The 21,082-nt window shown below is 41.4% G+C and overlaps 1 protein-coding gene across 1 annotated transcript in view; it reads right to left on the minus strand.

The window, feature by feature from the left end:
* Ercc6l2 (ERCC excision repair 6 like 2) overlaps positions 1-13,952 on the minus strand; it is a 96,849-nt gene extending 82,897 nt beyond the window's left edge. Inside the window, exons 1-2 of the mRNA XM_075969375.1 lie at positions 13,892-13,952; positions 13,415-13,543 (exon numbers count right to left, since the gene is read on the minus strand). Of these exons, the coding sequence (XP_075825490.1) occupies positions 13,415-13,454 (40 nt within the window). The 5' untranslated portion in view covers positions 13,455-13,543; positions 13,892-13,952. The remainder of the gene's footprint in view (positions 1-13,414; positions 13,544-13,891) is intronic.
* Between the last annotated feature and the right edge of the window lie 7,130 nt (positions 13,953-21,082).

Raw genomic sequence — 21,082 nt, forward strand, 5'->3', positions numbered from 1 at the left:
AAAACCACTAGCAATAGAGAACCTAGAATAATTAAGCCAAATTAGACTATAACAATAGGATTGTGGTGTAGCGCACCTGGAATATAGATCATATACTTGACATGCATGAGACCCAAGGTTCAACCCTCAGCACCCAATACAATCATCATAGCATAAGCATTTCAAAAGAATTTTACTTGAATATTAAAGAGACTTTTAGCATTATTAACCCCACAATACTTTATTAAAATTGGTTAATATTTAAGCTCACAATGTAAAAAAAATACATATTGTGAGGCAAATAGGTCTTTAAAATGATGGATTAATCCATCAAAAGGCTCATAGAAAACAACAGGTATGAAAACAAAAATAACACAAGAATGTTGTTAAGCTTTATTAATTATATGAGTTTGGGTTGTAGCCTTTCTTTCTCCCTTGATCTATTGTCGCAGCCAATGAAAAGAAAGTGAGATGGAAGATGTAAGTGAGAGCAAGAGAAAAGAAATGCAGTGGATGTGTCCTTGTTTGCCAATAAGTCTTAACATTTAGCATTTAAAAACCAAGGGTGTGGGGCTGTAGTTCAGTTGATGTATGCCCATCATACATGAAGCCCTGTGTTCAACGCCCAGCACCACATGAACAGAGTGGTGACACACACCTGTAATCCCATCACTAGGGGTATAGAGGCATAAGGATCAGAAGTACAAAGTCATTTGCAGCCTCAGCAAGCTTGAGGCCAGCCTGGATTATAGAGGCTCTGTGTGTGTGAATAGGCAAGAGCTCCATCACTGAACTGTGTTCCCAGCCTTCCTGACTTGTTCTTATATAAGGTCTCTAAAACCGTGTACAGAAGAAATCTTTAGATTTGAAGAATTAAAGCCTGTGACTTTGATGTAGTATTCCATTTAATGGCAGATAATAAGTCTGAAAATTCTGCAACTAAACAAGAACTGGTATTGTTTACTGATGGCCCAGTCAGTAAAGTGAGTTCAGATGGCTAGCATCTGTATAAAAAGTCTAGGAATGGGTATGTGCACCCATAACCCTGGTGCTGGTTGTGGAGGGAAGAAGATGGGTGGATTCCTTAAGCTTTTATCCAGTCATTTGGTGAGCTCTGGTTTCAGCCAGAGACTCCAAAATGATTAGGTGGAGATCAAGGAAGACATGTATTACCAACCTCTGGCCCCTGTGCATATACATATGTTTACACATAAGAACACAGGTACACACAATCACCCATAAGTACTGGATGAAATATTTCTGTCAAAATACTAAGGTGCATAATTTACCTCTCAAAAATATATTACAAGCACACAGGACATCTACGTAAGGAACTGAAAGCTGGCTTATTGAAGTGGTACTTAACCCACTGCTACCATGAAGGCATTAACCTGTCTCAGTTACATAACCATGAATTTTAACAGTCATTGGCAGAAGATAAAGCTTTCATCCTCACAGAGTCTTATTAAAGCCCATGTTGGAAGTAAAACTCTCCATTTAAAATAAGATTTGAAATACAATGTTTTTCACGAAATGGCAAACTTAAAGAAACACCTAAACGATGGAAAAAGGATGTGCTTGAGGATCCTTTTCAAGGATTTTCTATGCTGTTGATTTTTATGATATTTTCCTGTATCTGCAGCATACAGATTTAGAATTTTCATTTGCACACAATCTGGAAATCCCCAAAACAATAAGAGTGAAGTACCAGATTATTGCATTCAGTTAGTTGGAAAGAAACAAGTGCATCCTTTCAAGTGAGAACCATGTTAAAGATTCACAGATCTCAGAGAAAAAGCCCTATCCTGAAATTTACAATCTCAAAACTGAAGCAAATATACAAAAACAAGCTATCATGAACAAGATCCACCATAAAATGTTTGCAATAAAAATAGTACCGTGGTAGTTTTCATTATTAGAATAATAGGTATTTTTTTAACTGTCACTCAAATATTTATTGATGTTTTTATATACTGGACAGAAAGCAAGAGAGTAAATAAAAGGCACCGTCAAGAAGTACTAGATAAGCAGGCACACAGTTTAATCTCAGCACTCAAGAAAGCAGAGTCAGGTAGATCTCTGAGTTTGGAGCCAGCCTGGTCTATATAGGGAATTCCAAGCCAGCCAGAGCTACACAGTGAAACTCTGTCTCAAAAAAGTCTAGATAGATTATTTTTAAATTCTAGAAATGTAAATTTTAGTTATTGAAATCTAAAACTCAGTGGTAAAATAAAGAGCATATGAAACACATCTTAACAAAAAATTATGAACTGAAAGCTCTGTGGGAATGTCCCCAAATACAGTGTAAAAGACCAAGAAGCCGTGAAACAGAAAAGAAAGAAAAAAGCAAATTCAGATGAAAGGTGAAAATCTAATTGAAGACCTAGAAGTAAAGACCAGAGAGCCTGAGAGAGACAATGCTCAAAGAAATCTCTGATGTCTTTAGACGAGGGAAGTATGCAGAGTGGTGTGTATAAATAAAATGCATTACTAGACATAGAAGTGAAACTACAGAAGAAAGTAGCAAAGAATCTGGAGATCTTGAGAGTCTGTAAAAAAGGTCAGATTACCTCTCAATGGAATGACACCAAGACGAGCAGACATCTCCATAGTAACACTGAAGTCTGAGACAATAGAAGAGCGACTTCAAAGTGCCAACGGGAGATAGCTGCCAACCTAGATTTTAATTAAGGCAAATAATATTTTCAGACAAGACCAGTGGGCTTTCACTACAGAATCTGTTAAAGGATTTTGAACTTAAAATTTTAAATTGTAAGAAGGAATGATTAGCCTAAAAAAATTGGTAGGCAATTACTGGCCTTATAAGGCAACAACCAAAACAATAGAAACAATTTGAATATATGAAAATAAAAGAAAATAAGAATGTTGCATAATAGCATACAACATGACTACAATGCTGCAGCTTAGATGTTGCATAACTTCTAAAGTTTCACGCGAGAAATCCTTACTTGCCAGCCTGGCACTCCTGGGAGGTAACGAAAACTTTTAAGAAGTAGAGGCTAGTGGGAGGGCTCAGGTCACTGGGAACATGCCCTTAGAGGAGACACTAAGATCCCAGGCTCTCCTCTTTTTCTCTTTGATTGGTGGACACCACGAGGTAAGTAGCTTGTTGTACCATGTACCCTTGCCATAACATGTCAGGCCCAGAAACACTGGGGCCAAGGCACCATCAGCTGAAACCCCCAAAACGGAAGCAAGCAGTTTAAGTTACAGTAACAGACAGCTGCAGACAGTGAAGGCATGTGAAGAGTTAAAAGATGCCGTTGCTGGAAAGGAAAGCAGGCATTGATGAACTTCTGATGGAGACTTCACATTAAATGTTAGTATAGTTAAGTATTAAAGGGGCATACAAGTTTTCAATAGGAAAAGATAAAACTCAGTCACCCCAATGTAAGGCAGATATTATAACATAAATATGAAATTTCTCACCCAGGGGAGCCACTGAATTCTTGACTCACAGCTGGCAGCCCTGTTTGGAAGGTTCTAGAAACGTTAGGGGATGGAATCTTGTTTCAGGAAGTAGGTCACTGAGATCTTCTCTCCCTTCCTTACTCTGCTTCTATCCTCCATAAAATTAAACAAGTCCTGCAGAAGATAAAAGGCTTCTACTGCTGTGTTCGGCTTCACTGTGACCCTGAAATTCATACAACCTAGTACTGGAGGATACGTGTTGTTGTGTTGTTTACTCTTCTACTCCTGGGGGCCTGCCACCCAGCTCCCAAATAAATCAAATGGAGACTTATTACTTATGAATGCCCGACCTTAGCGTGGATTGTGTCTAGTCAACTTTTCTTAAATTAGCCCATCTACTTTTTGCCTCTGGGCTTTTATCTTTCCATGGCTTATTGTGTAGCTGGGTGACTGACCCCTGGTGTCTTCTCTCCTTTTCTTGTTCCTTGATCTTCTCTTCCCAGATTTCTCTTCCAATTTATTCCCTCTGCTTGCAAGCCCCACCTGTCCTTTCTCTGCCCAGCTATTAGCTATTCAGCTCTTTATTAGACCAGTAAGGTGTTTTAGACAGGCAAAGTAACACAGCTTAACAGAGTTAAACACAAGCAATGTAAAAGAATGCAACATCTTTGCATCATTAAAACAAATGTTCCACAGCATAAATAAGTTTAACACATCTTAAAATAATATTCCACAACAATATGTAGTCCGAACCAGCCATCTTTTGTAACCAGGCTAGGTCCCCAGTGGTGGGACCAGGACATCAACCCAGCCACGAAATCTTCAACCCACACCTGTCTAGCCTGCAAGATGTGCTGGAGCAATGACAGACAGCTCAAAGCTTGTGGGAGTGGCCAACCAATGACTGGTCTAACTTGAGGCCCAAGCTTCAAGAGGAGGCCCATGCCTGACAATGCCTAGATATTCAGGAACTGGGAACTGGATGGCTCAGAGACTCCTAGGGTAGAACTAAACTGACAAAAAAAAAGTCTATGAAATGGTTCTTAATGATATTTTGCTATACTCATAGATTGGTGCCTCGCCCAGTCATCATCAGAGAGGCTTCCTCTGGCAAAAGATGGTAACAGATGCAGAGACCTATAACTGGAGACCATGCATTTGTTTTCCAGCTGCCCAGACTGGAAAATCACACAGAAACTATATTGATTACAACACTGTTTGGTCTATTAGCTCAGGTTTTCTTATTAACTAACTCTTACATCTTAACCCATTTCTATTGATTTGTATCACCATATTCGGGCCGCCCATGCATGCTTCAGCACTGCCAGGGCATAACTTTCATTTCATTTCATTATATGGTCTCCATTTAAAATCAGGAGTGTGATGTCTGTTGCTACCTCAAGTCAACATTGTACTAATCATTCTAGTAAACCAATGTTGGATATAAGTCATAAATACCAGGAACAAATTATAAAAACAATAGTTAACAAGATGATCATTTATGTATAAAATGAAAAATTATTGATAAACTTTTAGAATAAGAGGATTATTGGTGAGCCCAAGTGAACTATATTCAAATTTAATAATATAATTTAAAATAGATTACTTTACACTTAATAACAAAAATTACAATAGTTAATAGTTTAAAATAAATGGAAAATATTTTTAAGCTAATAATAAAATGTGAAAATCTTCAATAAAGAAATACCTATCTCTGGACAAGTTGGCGCATGGTGAATCTCTGAGTTCAAGGTCAGTTTAGTCTACAAAGTGACTTCCAGGACAGCCAAGGCTATTACATAGAGAAAACTTGTCATGATAAAAAAAAGACACACACACACACACACACACACACACACACACAGAGAGAGAGAGAGAGAGAGAGAGAGAGAGAGAGAGAGAGAGAGAGTTTGTGTTATTATGGTAAGAAAACTCAATATGATGAAGATGCTCCTCCCAACCCAATAAATTTATAGAGCAATTCTTTGCCAGATTACCAACAAGGGTTTCCCTCAGACCTGAACAGTGAGATTGTAAGGATTCATATGAAAGAGTAAATGAAGAATGGTGAGGTCAACATTGACATGGTATCAAAGGAATAGTTAAAAAATAGCACTGGTACTAACTCTGTAAAGTTAAGCATCAAAAAAAAATAACCCCTTTTTTTAATGATTTAAGTTTAGCAAGAAAGAAGACAAAGTTTTCAGGTATACAGATGTTCTAGTCAGCTCAGTAAACCATCAAATACCAGATGAACAGCAAAGAACTATAACAGGGAAGGAAGCATTGAAGAACGGAGTACGCATGGAAGGGACAGTTAGAAAAGCAGTGGCCTTGCTTAATCACGCCTGTTTTAGATCTTTAATTGGACAGGACTGTGTTTTATTGTTTGTGTCAAAATTTGCATGTTGTTGAAGCCTGAGTGTTTATATTCAAAGCACTCCTTCTGGCATACTTTCATCTTATTTAATGTAAGATTTTAATTAATAAGAAAATAAGAATGTATAAATGGGATACATATATAAAAGTACAATATCATATATAATTAACTTATGAGAATCGTTGACGGAAGTTTCCTGTCTCAGAGCCACTCATTTCCAAATACCTGGCAGCTGATTTCCAAATTACCACAAAGAGGCTTAAATTAATTATAAATGCTGGACCAATAGCTCAGGCTTATTATTAACTAGCTCTTACATTTTAAGTTAACCCATATTTCTTATTTATGCTTTGCCACATGGCAGTACCTTTCCTCACTACAGCATGCCCATCTTGCTTTCTCTGTGTCTGGCTGGCAACCTCTGACTCCACCCTTTTACTTCCCATCATCCTTAGTTAAGCTGCCCCACCTATTATACTTCCTGCCTGGCTACTGACCAATTAGCATTTTATTAAACTAGTTTGAGTGACAAATCTTTACAGTACACAAGAGGATTATTCCACAGCAGAAAATAATCAGAATAAATAGTATATCCATATAAAAACATGCTGCCCAACTTTGTTGGTAGATTATGATGAAAATGTAAATCAATAGATTAATTTTTGCTTGTTTGTTTTCATTTTGAGAATGGGTTTCTCTGTAGCTTTGGAGTCTGTTCTGGAACTAGATCTACGGGTAGACCAGGCTGGCCTTGAAATCAAAGCAATCCACCTGCCCCACCTGCCGTTGCCTCCTGAGTGCTGGGATTAAAGGCATGTGTCACCACCACCCAGCCTAGATTAATGTTTTGTTTTGTTTTGTGTTTTGGCACAATAAATGCAGGCTGGTAAAATAGCTTAGATAGTAGAAGTACTTGACTTGCAAGCATGAGTTGGGACTGTAGAACCTATATTTTAAAGAATGCCAGTTGAGATCAGGCATCTTCCAGGTGGAAATTTAAGAAAGAACAAGGAGGGGTATGTGAGAGGGATTGGAGGGATCCAGGTATGATGGCGTGCAGTTCTAATCCAGCACTGGAGATGCAGAAACAAGTAGATCCCTGCCAGCCACCTAGTTTACTTTGTGAATTCCAGGACAGCGAGAGACCCTGTTTCAAACTTTCACAAAGTGGATGCCCTCTAACGGGTGACACCCAAGGTATCCTCTGATGTCTACATGCACGTGTAGACATGGGCACGCACACACATGCATACGCCCAAAATATGTAAGTAATTAAATCAATGTAGGCTTAACTATACTGATATTTTTAAGTGCCCAAACTAGTTTTTGAAAGCTAACGTGAAACTGAATAAAATTTCAAGTAAAAGATTAATAAATAATACTCTTGTTTGTACTTTCTTCCCCCACATATCAAAAGCGCTGTAGCACAGAAAGTTAGCTAATACAAGTTCCATGGAAAGGCCTCCCCCAACTAGAAGAAGAAACTAGTGAAAATGTGGTGTTTGGTCTGTATTGAACATACACAGACTGTTTCCTTGTTAGATTTTAAAAAATTTATTACTATTGTGTGTGTATGAAATGTGTGACCACATTGCTACAGCACACATCAGAGGACAACTTTTTGGAGTTGGTTCTCTCCACCTTTCTATGCTTTCTGAAGACTGAATTCAGATTGCTAAGCTTGTATTGCAAGGGCTTTTATCCACTGATCCATCCATCCAGCCCCCAAACACACATTTTTAGGGAATTAAGCTCAAAAAATCCACTGCATATTTACAATAGAATTTTTTTCTAAGAAGTTCAATTAAAGCAGATTATATCTGAATAGGATCAAGATATGAGAGAAATAGGTAAATTGTATTTTAACAGCTTTCAGTAAGCATGATAAAAAAAAACCAACTATCTGGATCATATTTTAGAATTGTGGGTTTAAAAAAAATGCTTTCTGGCCTTACAATGGACTTTCCCAACACCTTTCATATTATATGAACCATGGTCCCACTTATGCCCAATGAGCCATGTGATTTCTATTAAAGATAGTTTTTCTCTGACTTGTTTTAGGGCACATCATCTGATCTTTGAAGATTGTCTTTGGAGTTTGCATCACTTAAATCCTTCAAGCAAAGAAAACCGAAGAGAGAGTGGGCTACGTAGTTCTAAGTTCTCAACTGCAAAGTTAAAATGTACTGATGTGCTTTGGAAAAGATTGTTGCTCAAGTTTTACTTTTCAAAAATGTTCCCCAGTGAACAAGATTGTAGGTGTCATAAAACAAGGGCAAAAGAAGTGCTATGTTTATAAGATGTACAGACTTCGATGGCTTGTTCCAAATGCAAACACAGAGATTAATTTGATCACATTATCCTAAACGCATTATATGGTTGAATAATACGTAGGCTTTAACTGTATTTGGTTGGAAGTGAGTTAAGTTAAGGAATTAATTAAGATGGGAGAAATATAAAAAATATATATATAAAAGGCAAGTGAGTTTGTTTTTAAACTGGACCCCATTTTTTTTTCAATATAAAGCAACTCTTTCAGGGGAACTGTTCATGCTCTCCAGCCGATGCTGAGATTATTTGACAGAATGGTTGAAGTATCCCATACTACTTATGCACAGTGGAAATGCAAAACCCAAAGAATTCATATTTTCAGGACTGTTAACACCTTCTCAAATTTCGATAATTCATTCAATTTCTGTAGAAAAACATGGCCTTTGTTTTTCTTTCTTCTAATTATTTATATTGCTCGCTTTGACAAATAAGTTCTCAGTATCTGAAGACCTGCAAGAATGTTGCCACCCAAAGCACATTTCCCTGCTTTTTGTGCTCACCGGCATAGGAAAATATCTGCTTTCTTCCAGTTATCAATCTTTTCAGTGCTGTTCCTTAAGAAAACTGCTCCAGTCACTAAGGCTGTAGCACCCTGTAGCTTTGCATGTCTACTGAACATAGTTCTAAAATGCTGGATGATAGTTTAGCATGGCGGTGAAAGGGTTTGCCCACTCGACCGTCACTAGATAGAGCAAAGTCTCTCTCTCCTGAGCAAGCACCTAGGACCAGGACATAACTATCACACAGATAACTTAAGCCAAGTCTTCCACTTCGGTTTGATCATTTAGTGTCCACTTATATGTGTGGATATTCTACAGGGAAATAAAAAGAAAATCACTTCAGTTCTAAGTCTTTTAGTATCTTTGTAGTGGTTGGAGTACAGTACACCTACAATATTCCTAGAAAAACATGTGATCTCACTGAGCTGGTTACCGTATGATGGAGGGAGGGGGTCTGTGGCCGAGTGCAGTGCAGTATTTGCACAGTGGCATGCACAGGAATGGCTGCATTTTTCAGGCAGGACTAATGTATTGTTCAGACTCCAGGTGTGGATGTATAAACCAGTTATAATTTGCATGTCTCCTTTTCTGTGTATTTCATATAATCTACAGCTCATTTAATGTAAATAATACTATAGTCTACTAAATGTCAATTTCTTATTTTTCTGCTATAAAAATTCTCTAACAAATAAGAAATTTACAAAAGAATTAATAATATTAAAAAATTGTCTGAAAAGTTCACAATTCCCTGAATATTTATTTAGACATTCATTCAATAAATGTTTATTTAAAAAACCTACCATATGCTGGGAATTCTGCTGAGCACCGGAGATAAAACCATTAACAGAAATATCATGATTCTGCCTTCATAAAACTGAAAGTCTGTGCCATGTTCAATACATTAGCTGTAACAGACTCTTAGAGTTGAACAACGCAGGTTACATTTTGTGAATAATTTTCATATACAGACCACTAGTGCAAAGAAATGCAATACAGAAAAGAAAAAAAATACAGGATTACAGCAGAGGTAGAGAATAGAAAACAAATCTAAAAAAATTAATCAAAATGAGTTGGTTCTTCAAAAAGTTCAACAAAGTTGACAAACTTTGTTATAATGAACACATAAAAGGAGAGAAGATGGAAATAAAATCAGAAGTAAAAGGAACTGATTCCTGATTTTACAGAAATGAAATATCTTTGGTAGTCAGTGGCACACAGTAGAAGCCAGGCATTGAAAGAAATTTTGGTGTGCGCTGAAGGAAGGGTTGAGGAAAGTGTGGTGCTTATAATTGAGTATCTTTTGGCAATTTGAACTAACAGTTGTCTACCGGGCAATATTAACAGATCTTAAGAACATGGTGCCAAATAAATAGGTCTTGTGTCTACTAAAATACAGAACAATCCAACATTTTGAAAAAAGCAAAATGCAGTCAGGCATTGTTTAACAGGCGACATGTTCCGAGGAAAGCATGATGTGAGCATCATGGCCAACATTTACATGAACAAAGAAAGCACGGCATTGCCCCAACGTCATATGTGCAATCTGCTTGCCACAGCATCATGCAGCACATGGCCATGCATTCATGATCAATATCAAAGTTTTTTAGAGCAGATACATATGGAAAGAGAAAGGAGAGTGTTAATGGGGAATGAGATGAAAAAGGAATAAATACCGGAAGTATTTGATTCTGGAACCCTAGTGACTGTATAGTATGAACCCAGAAATATTATTAACCCCATTTTCTACCCCATGATCAATTGGAAATAGTGATAAGATGTGATCTCTGTGCCTATGAATGTCAGTGTGATAGAGGAAGATGATACAAGATATACTTATTCACACAGTAGAAATATGCTAGAAAATAAACAAATACAATCTGACAAGTGCCATCAGGAATCCTGGAAGAAAACTGGCGTTCTGGAAGAGATGGCATTTTTACATGGCAATGAAAAATAGTTGTATTTGATATATAGAGTAAGTTCAAATGTTATTCATTAAAGAATAAACAGAAAAATCAGAATGTTCATAGGAACTGTAAGAGGGGAAAAAAAACATAATTAAGTCTTGTTGAAGTATCTGTGGCCTTAGGGGATCTCAAGGATGAGGCTGAGAGTCCACTGACCCCACTATGGATTTTCCATCAAGTTAGTGACATCCCAAGGACGAAAGCCACGTGATGCTCCCAGTGTGCCTACTGAGCTGAGCTGCCAAGGCCCTTTGATTATTGGTAATGACTTTCAGGATCAAACAGAGCTTCTCAATGTCTCCTTGAACTTTCGTTTGACTGGCTAATGAAGGACTTAGAAGATTGAAGCTGCCTCCAAGAAACAGTGCAAACAAGTCTTGAGAAATCCCTGAAGCCTAAATGAAGCTCTGGGTGTTCTCAGTTTTAGTTTTGGCAGCTTCACTAAGTTTCTGTTCCTGTTTCCACACTAAGACCTTCTCACTTTCCTATTAGGCTTTAGATTTGCAAGCTCACCACGCATTTGTACAGTGGGTATGAAGACCCGGCTTTGAACTAGGTCAACAACTAGCAGGCCAGCTGCTGTATCAGGTCAGTGCAGGAACACAGGGCGTAAAGAGCTGAGCCTGAGCCCTGGTTTTCCTGGACCAGGAAGAAGGCTGATCAGTCAGCCCAAGTCACAGCCACCTGGTGGCAGATGAGCGCTACCCCTCAAGATGGCAGGGGGCGATTTGAAGAAGCTGGGCTGCCTTGACCTGTAGACTTGATCTCATTGTTATTTTAACTCAGCCCTAAAATTTGAAAATTTGACAAGTGACAGAATGCTGAGTTCATCTCAGTTACCCCAGCTTCCCTGGGTCCTCGGGTAGAGACATAAATATGAGTGCTCTCTATGGCAAACAGCTCTAAAATCCCAATCTCACCTGTTTAATTCCCTAGAAATTGACCTCTAATATTTAAATACACCCTTCCTATGGCCTTTTTTTTTAAAAAAAGATTTTTCTGTAGTTTAGCATTCTGCAGTTAAAGCTCTGAAACTCTTAACTGCCAATAGTAGGCTCTCTTCACCCTAGTTAGAACCAGAGTCTAACCTAGTTAGGAACAGAGTCTGGCATGGCGATCCAAGTAGGTTCTAGGAAATTACAGTGCTCAGAAACTAAACCTAGTCCTTGGCAATTTGTTTCACATGTGACCATTCTCCTAACTGTGATTCTGTCAATAAACACTAAATGGCTCCTCTTAGTAGGGGCAGTTCTGAGTCAAGTGGCCAGAAATCAGTCGGTTTTAAGATAAATTAGAGAATGAATCTAATAATTCTTTTGCTAAATTTACCACATTTACCAAAGTATATTTTAAGAAAAATGATCATCTTCAATGTAGTAAATGCAAGTGTTCATGGGGAGACTAAGGAATATGTACTTTGTAGCAAGTAAGGACATGAGGGGTCAGCTAGTGTCTGACTTCGTTTTTAAAAAATGTATTGTGTTATTTCTTATTTATATGCCTCTGGGTATGTGTGTGCACATGTGTCTAGGTGCATGTAACTATGGGTGCCCAGTGAGGCCGGAAGATGGTATTGGATCCCTGGAAGCTAGAGTTACAGCTCCCTGATGTGGATGATGGGGACCAAACTCCCCTCTGAGCAGCACTCTTGTCTGCTGAGTCATTGATCCAGCTCCAATGCCCAATTGCTTAACACCCGCTCACAACTCTAAAGTCAATATTTTCTTGCTGTCATTCCCCAGCAGGTAAGTATCAAATTAGTATGTCTTTGGGTAGATTATGTTAGAACATTGTTCTAAATCAAAAGAAACTGAGACACAAAGATAAAATCCAGTATCTAAAACTTGATTTTTTTTAAAGGAATATCATACTATATACTATATAAACTGTATTAAGGACACATGAACAAAGCTGAATGTAGTCTAGGGAGTAGATAACATTGCAAAACTATTTTTTTGTTATGTTGATATTGTACTTACACAACAGAGCACCCTGCTTATAGAAGTTGCCCCTGAAATTTAGGGTAGAGTTTAGGAAGTATGCAATTCATTTTAATGTAGCATCCCTAAGCACATAGAGGTACACACATGTGCACACATGCACACATGAAAAAACTAGTGATGTTTTAACATTCAAGGCTTATGAATTCAGGTGGCACAGATGTGGTAATGTGAGCCTTGGGTTATGATTTATTTATTGTTTTGTCTTTCAAATTTTCAACATGGTAAAATATTTACAATCAAAAGCTGGGGGAAAATAAAATTATTTCTTATAAGATAGTTCTAGAATTTCTAGGAAAGAGATTCTGTTTATGAAAGATACAGAGCTAAATTGAGATCTCCAACTAAGGTGAAGAACCAGCCATCAGGAGATTAGCGGGCAAAGAGCAGTGCCAGAAACCCTGGGTAAACTGGATGTGAGAAGGAAGCCAGCTATTCTGAACAGCGAATACAGAATAACAAAAACGAACCCGTACTCTCTGTAAGCAAATTAGTCACTTCCAAATACAAGTCTGAGAAAGCAACTAATTATCCCTAAAATTTGGGCAACTGGCCTTTGATACCAGTTATCTAAATTTCTAATTTTCTTGAGTTCTCAGGATGAAGACAATGCTAATAATCTTAACCATAAACTTTTAAGTTCATGGAGGTCAGTACGTTTTTTAATTATCTTCAATGTTAAAGGTTTTCAACCTTGATATAAACCTTAGGAGAGGATTCAGGTGACGTTCAGAGCTAGCAACATCTAACAAGTTTCAAACGTGGAATGGTTTGAGTAACGACCATACTGTCTCAGTAATGCAGCAAAGAAGTAGATTAACTTACCTGAGTAGCCGAGGGTCTCACTGAACTTGTATCTGGGCATCTCTGTGACACTGTGGCTGGTATGCAATGCTTCCCACTGCTGCGTTTTTATAGCCCAGGCTGAGATAGACTTCCAGGCAAATGCTCTACCTTTCCAAGGATGAAGAAACACTGGGCTGAAGAATCAGTATGATGGCAAAGCTGCTCTCTCTATAGCTACAATTGTTGTTCCAACAGTTAACAGTGTGATCAAGAGGAAGCAGCTTATCTAGAGGCTTTCAGCAAAAGTCGATGACAACCACACCCCTTTATAATAAGGTTTATGCATCAGCTGTGTTGTCTGCGATGGCCTACATTAGCACAAAAGATTAAAAACCAAGTAATTGGTGTTGATTTCAGTTTCCTTCTTATTATTAACTTCACAATCAGCACTCAATTATATGGAGAAAGGGGGAAGGACAGTAGAAGAGAGAGGTGGAGGGGAAAAAAGATGCTTACTTTGGTTCACAGCTCTGGTCCAAGGTCAAGGGGCTGCATCTTGTGAAGGCTTTCTTGCTGGTAGCATCTAGATGGTGCAGGGTAGCATGTGTTGAGATTGTGTGTATGTGTGTGTGTGTGTGCTGCTATTAATCTCTTCCTCTTTCTATAAACCTACTAGCAGTGGGTCAAAGAGTTTCTCTCCACCCTAATGGTTTCATCTAACACTATTCACCTCACCAAGTCTCCACCTCCAATAGTATAATCAAATTGTTTCTGCCCTCTTACTCACAGTGCAATTGAGTTTCAACATGAACTTTGACGTGGAATAAACGATACACGGCGACCCAATATATCCACTGGCTTTCAAGTTAACTTCAACAGAAGCAGCTTCTCACCTCACACATCGAAGTCTCTTTTTCATTCAGCTGCGCTCAGACATCACAGGCGGATGGCAGCTTTTCAGTTTTTTCCTTCTCCTCTTTTAAAATCTGAAACACGCATACATCCAGGCCATCAAATAAGAGCATCTTTTTCTAAAAATCTCCGTTAACAGTAGAAAATCATAGTCATCCGTCTCTTCTGCTCTTTTGAGGGATAGAGACTGGCAGAAACAAGCACTTGGCATTAATGTGTGCACATTCTGGTCTTTCAAAAGGGAAGTTTCCAACTGTAGACTTGACGGGAGAAGGCACCTGAAGAAAATGTCTACGCAGCAACTCATTCCTTCTACTACAAGTTGTCAAAAGTAGGCGCTGGGGAGTCATAATGAGATTATTTATCAGCAGTGAGCGCACCATTGAGTCATACAGGGAGCACCTAAAATGGACTTTCCAGAAGTTGAAAAGCTTGGTCACTGATGCAGGGAGAGGAGCTGTCCCTCAGTGGTCAACATACTTCCCAGAGGTTGATAAATGGGTAACTCAGGCAAGGAAAACAGAGCACACATCTGAGAGAGAATACTCTTGTTTCCAAGGAGAAAGTCACCATGTGTGCAGACCTCATGGTACAGGCCCACAGAGGACAGAGTGCTTTTGGCTTCCAATAGTTCCTGTCTTTCTTTCTCTCTTTCTTACGTTCCCACCACACATACCCCACACCTCTTGTGATCATGCACAGTTCCTGGGTAGTTGTTTAATTTTCTTTTAAGTTTTCCCCCAGCCTTCTGTATACAGAACATACACTTATCACCATATTGGTTGGGATATTGGGAAACTTAAAACAACCATGATAAATAAACGTGCTCTGATGGGAAACATCAATTATCATGTAAAAGAGAATAGTTAATGTAAGCAGAAAAGAAGGTCCTAAGAAGGAGCCCAGCAGAAGTGCCAGAAATGAACAGCACTGAAGCAAAAATGAATGCATTTCACAGGCTCGTGGAGAGCAGTTAATGAAGCAGCTAGACACTGTTATTCTCACCCTCAGCTTCCTGACCTCACATAGAGAGAGGCCTTAAGGCACCTGGTTAGGTCCTTGACACATCTAGCTATGCCCAAGTCTCATGGTAAGGGCGGAGCATCTCAGTCGGGGTCTTTGGCACCCTCAAGTAGATCACAGCCACAACACAAGAATTTTGGATCTGGTCCTGTGGAATTTTATTAAGTCGGAAATATGAGGAATGGGATTGATTCTTCTTTGTCATGTCTACATGTTTGGTTTTCCCTGAAAGCTAATCCAGGGGCTGGAGAGACGGCTCAGTGGCAATTAGGACAGATGTGCTTGTCTTGCAGATGGCACAAGTTTAGTTCCCAGTACACCGCCAGGCAGTGCTCAGCTGCCTGAAACTCCAGTGCCAAGGGGTCTGACACCATCTTCTGGCCTCCTAAGGTACCTTCATTCACATGCACATATCCACATACATACACATAATTAAAAATAAGAACTTTAAATGTACTGAAAACTAACCCAAATTGTCATGTCACAAAGAACCTTGAGCAAAATTTAGCTGTTAACTCTCATCAGCTCCTAACTCTAGGGTTTAATTATGCAGCCACAGGCTTAATGCAGACCATTGGATCACAGAAGTTAGTGTGTGTGTGTGTGTGTGTGTGTGGTGTGGTGTGCGTACTTGCTGGGTATGACTTAGGAAGTATTATGAGGGCTGATTTGATTTACCACGAAGCTGTTTCTAGTTGCCATACCCAGGGGCAATATTGGCTACTCCATTCAGTTGAGATTCCCATTTTTTCCTGAGCAAACTACAACCTACACATCCCAGATTTAATTATGAAACTATGATAAAAACCATAAACAATACCAAGAACATGCAGTGTATATAAAAATAACCTAAAAGCAATAGAGGACACCATGAGTTATGAACTTAAGCTCCCAAAATCTTTTTAAAAGGTTGATTCTTGATTTGAAGACAGGAATAATTGCTCAAATCTCTTCCATGTATTATTGAATTAATCCTTAGATAAAAATTAAAGAATTGGTTTCAGACTCATAATGGTTGGTTTTTACTAGTCTGGAACAAAATCCTCGTCCCTCACATACAAATCAATCATTATGAAAATTATTTTCTGAAAGACTGTTAAGTTGGAAGGGTTTTAAAAGTCTCTTCCAATGTGTGAATTCCAGCACTGGTTTCTTAAAATGGGTCTGAAACAGAGGTTCTCAAGCAGGGGCAGGTACCCGGGGGTCTTGTCAGAACACAGACTCTAGGCCTGGGCCCAGTGGTGGATGCCTGCAATCACAGCGTTACAGCACTTGGGAAGCAGAAGCAGGAATATCAGGAGTTAATGGTCAGCCGTGGATACATCGCAATTTAAAGTTTTTATGTTTATCTTATGTTACGTGTATATATCTGTGTACCATGCATGTGCCTTGCACCCATGGCGACCAGAATTGGGCATTGCCTCCCCTGAAAATGGAGTTATAAATGTTTGTGAGATACCATGTAGGTGTTGGAAACTGAACCCGGGATCTCTGCAAGAGCAGCCAGTGTTCTTAACTGCTTGAGGGTAGTCTGGGCTACATGAGACTCTGTCTTTAAGAACAACAAAAAAAAAAAGACAGATTCTGAATCATTAGATCAGAGTGGGGCCCAAGATTCTGAATTTCAGCAGCTCTTAAGAAATGCTGCTGTAGCCTGCAGCCAATCTAGAGATCACAGCCTGTGTGTACCAGGACTGAGGACTCTTCAGAGACCTCGTGGTTTTTTTTTTTTTTTTTTTTTTTTGAAAACATATCTGAAAATGTCAAGGAAGGCCATGCTTAGAACTGGAAAAACAACGTCCTTATAACCAAAGACAGGCATTCCACTTACATGGCTGAAGCCCTGAATGGATTCACACAATGGTTCTGAACGTCCATCTCCTTGGCTGTTGGTGTGTGCCAGCTGCATTTTTTTTTTTAGCTCAAGACAGAGTGGGAAGTAGTCTAAGTTGAGGTTAGTGTTAATATAGATGTAAGACAGACTTGTGTGTCTTTGGCAAACACATATGCATAAGCGTAAGGAAGTACCTGTGAGCATCCCACTAGGGATGTGACCTCAGGAAGGCCAGCATGGGTAAGTAAAGGGTTTTCATACTCAGCTGGCATCATGGTTTGTTGGCATTCCTTGCAGTTCCAGAAAGGTCAAAGTCCTCTTCAGTCACAGAGAACAAGTGGACAGGCCAGTAATCTCTGATGTCACTCAGGAATTTGCCTCCTGATCTTCAAAACCACCGGAGTGACTTCAAATCAGCTTTCAGATGCGTTTGTGTAAAGCATATTCCCGTTCAGAGAGAGCAGCCCACAGCACACACTTAGAAACAGGAACTTAAACTCAGCAGATGTTTCTCTTTTAAAATGGGTTCTTGAACTCATCGGCAGACCCTTGGCAAACTGATGAATTAATTTGTTCAAGCCAGGCTTTATAAAACCTCTAATAATTCTTCCCTTTAAACATATTGACTTGATTGCTGAGATCTACAGCACATGGTTTAAACGTTTTAACCTTTACTACTTTAATCAGCCAGTATTTACTTCAGAGTTGTGTGATGCCCGACTATTGAAAGATACAGTTAACTAAGAAACCAAAGTCCAATTTGTCAGTTAAATAAGCCCGGGTCTCTAAAGAGCAGGGAAAAAGCAGTATGTCAGGGAATTTTGCACTGCTTGACAGCTTCAGAGTAACTCTTTGTCTCCCAGACTTGTGTTGAAGACACATCTCTGGAAACTTGGTGACTCTATAGTTGCCATGCTCAGATGTAACTGAATTAACCCTGTCATGACAACGGTGACTCTTAAATTGTTCACACTCATGTAAGCAGCCCCTCCCCATGCTTCTGTAAGCAAACCCTACCCCATGCTCCTGTATCCTTATCAATGCTCATGTGCCCCTCCCCATGCTCCTGTACCCCTCCCCCATGCTCCTGTACCCCTCCCCATGCTCCTGTACCCCTCCCCATGCTCCTGTACCCCTCCCCATGCTCCTGTACCCCTCCCCATGCTCCTGTACCCCTCCCCATGCTCCTGTACCCCTCCCCATGCTCCTGTACCCCTCCCCATACTCCTGTACCCCTCCCCATGCTCCTGTACCCCTCCCCTATGCTCCTGTACCCCTCCCCATGCTCCTGTACCCCTCCCCATGCTCTGTACTCCTCCCCATGCTCCTGTACCCCTCCCCTATGCTCCTGTACCCCTTCCCCATGCTCCTGTACCCCTCCCCTATGCTCCTGTACCCCCTCCCCATGCTCCTGTACCCCTCCCCATGCTCCTGTACCCTTATCCATGCTCCTGTACTCCTCCCCATGCTCCTGTACCCCTCCCCATGCTCCTGTACCCCTTCCCCATGCTCCTGTACCCCTCCCCATGCTCCTGTACCCCTCCCCATGCTCCTGTACCCTTATCCATGCTCCTGTACTCCTCCCCATGCTCCTGTACTCCTCCCCATGCTCCTGTACCCCTCCCCATGCTCCTGTACCCCTCCCCATGCTCCTGTACCCCTCCCCATGCTCCTGTACCCCTCCCCTATGCTCCTGTACTCCTCCCCATGCTCCTGTACCCCTCCCCTATGCTCCTGTACCCCTCCCCATGCTCCTGTACTCCTCCCCTATGCTCCTGTACCCCTCCCCATGCTCCTGTACCCCTCCCCATGCTCCTGTACCCCTCCCCTATGCTCCTGTACCCCCCCATGCTCCTGTACCCCTCCCCATGCTCCTGTACCCCTCCCCTATGCTCCTGTACCCCTCCCCATGCTCCTGTACTCCTCCCCTATGCTCCTGTACCCCTCCCCATGCTCCTGTACCCCTCCCCATGCTCCTGTACCCCTCCCCATGCTCCTGTACCCTTATCCATGCTCCTGTACCCCTCCCCATGCTCCTGTACCCCTCCCCATGCTCCTGTACCCCTCCCCATGCTCCTGTACCCCTCCCCCATGCTCCTGTACCCCTCCCCATGCTCCTGTACCCCTCCCCATGCTCCTGTACCCTTCCCCATGCTCCTGTACCCCTCCCCATGCTCCTGTACCCCTCCCCCATGCTCCTGTACCCCTCCCCATGCTCCTGTACCCCTCCCCATGCTCCTGTACCCCTCCCCATACTCCTGTACCCCTCCCCTATGCTCCTGTACTCCTCCCCATGCTCCTGTATCCCTCCCCATGCTCCTGTACCCCTCCCCATGCTCCTGTACCCTTATCCATGCTCCTGTACCCCTCCCCATGCTCCTGTACCCCTCCCCCATGCTCCTGTACCCCTCCCCATGCTCCTGTACTCCTCCCCTATGCTCCTGTACCCCTCCCCATGCTCCTGTACCCCTCCCCATGCTCCTGTACCCCTCCCCATGCTCATGTACCCCTCCCCCATGCTCATGTACCCCTCCCCATGCTCCTGTATCCCTCCCCATGCTCCTGTACCCCTCCCCATGCTCCTGTACCCCTCCCCATGCTTCTGTACCCCTCCCCCATGCTCCTTTACCCCTTCCCCATGCTCCTGTACCCCTCCCCCATGCTCCTGTACCCCTCCCCATGCTTCTGTACCCCTCCCCCATGCTCCTGTACCCCTCCCCCATGCTCCTGTACCCCTCCCCCATGCTCCTGTACCCCTCCCCATGCTCCTGTACCCCTCCCCATGCTCCTGTACCCCTCCCCATGCTCCTGTACCCCTCCCCATGCTCCTGTACCCCTTCCCATGCTCCTATACACCTTACCTATGCTCCTGTACCCCTCCCATGCTCCTGTACCCCTCCCCATGCTCATGTACCCCTCCCCATGCTTCTGTACCCCTCCCCCATGCTCCTTTACCCCTTCCCCATGCTCCTGTATCCCTCCCCCATGCTCATGTACCCCTCCCCCATGCTCCTATAAGTAACCTCAGTAAATTCTTTGGTTCGCCAAGTTGGACTTCAGTGGTATCCTTACTTAGGTCTGTTATCAGGTGAATAGACATTAGTTCACATCTCCCCAGGAATAGTTACTACAACAGTTCATTAAAAATCCAGATTGAACAGGTGATAGCGGCACACACCTTTAATCCCAGCACTTGGGAGGCAGAGGCAGGTGGATCTCTGTGAGTTCGAGGCTAGCCTGGTCTACATAGTGAGTTCCAGGACAGCCAGGACTGTTTCACAGAGAGACTCTGTCTTGAAAAACCAACCAACCAAACAAACAAACAAATCCAAATTGATAAAAATATGCCAAGGCCATTTGTTGCTAAAAATCCCTTTCCAGAGAGAGACAAAAGCAATGGTTACCCTCTTCGTGAGGTTCCACCGACAAACCAGTGCACGATTCTGCCAAAGTTCTCTCTGGGGAACCAATGAGTGTATTAGGTTTCCTTGCAGAACCTGAGTAAGAGATTACTTACAAGGGTGAGGTAGTGTGAAACCATGGTCTGTATTCTGTCAATTATATTCTAAATAAACACTGATTGGCCAGCAGCCAGGAAGGAAGTATAGGTGGGACAACCAGACAGGAGGTAGAGGCTGGTCAAGGAGAACAGGAGAACTCTGGAAAGAGGACAAAGTTGTGGGCCCAGACATAGAAGAAGCAAGATGTGACTGCCTCGCTGAAAAATGTACCAAGCCATGTGGCTAACATAAACTAGAATAATGGGCTAATATAAGTTATAAGAGTTAATAAGAAGCCTGAGCTAATGGGCTAATCAATTTATAGTTAATGTAGATCTCTGTGTGATTTCTTTGGGACTTAACGACTGTGGGAACCAGGCAGGACAGAAAACCTCTGACAACAGTGTGGATGATCCTCCCCCAACAGGCTGTACCTAG

This window comes from Microtus pennsylvanicus, chromosome 4, assembly GCF_037038515.1.
Source record: "Microtus pennsylvanicus isolate mMicPen1 chromosome 4, mMicPen1.hap1, whole genome shotgun sequence".
NCBI classification, from domain to species: domain Eukaryota; kingdom Metazoa; phylum Chordata; class Mammalia; order Rodentia; family Cricetidae; genus Microtus; species Microtus pennsylvanicus.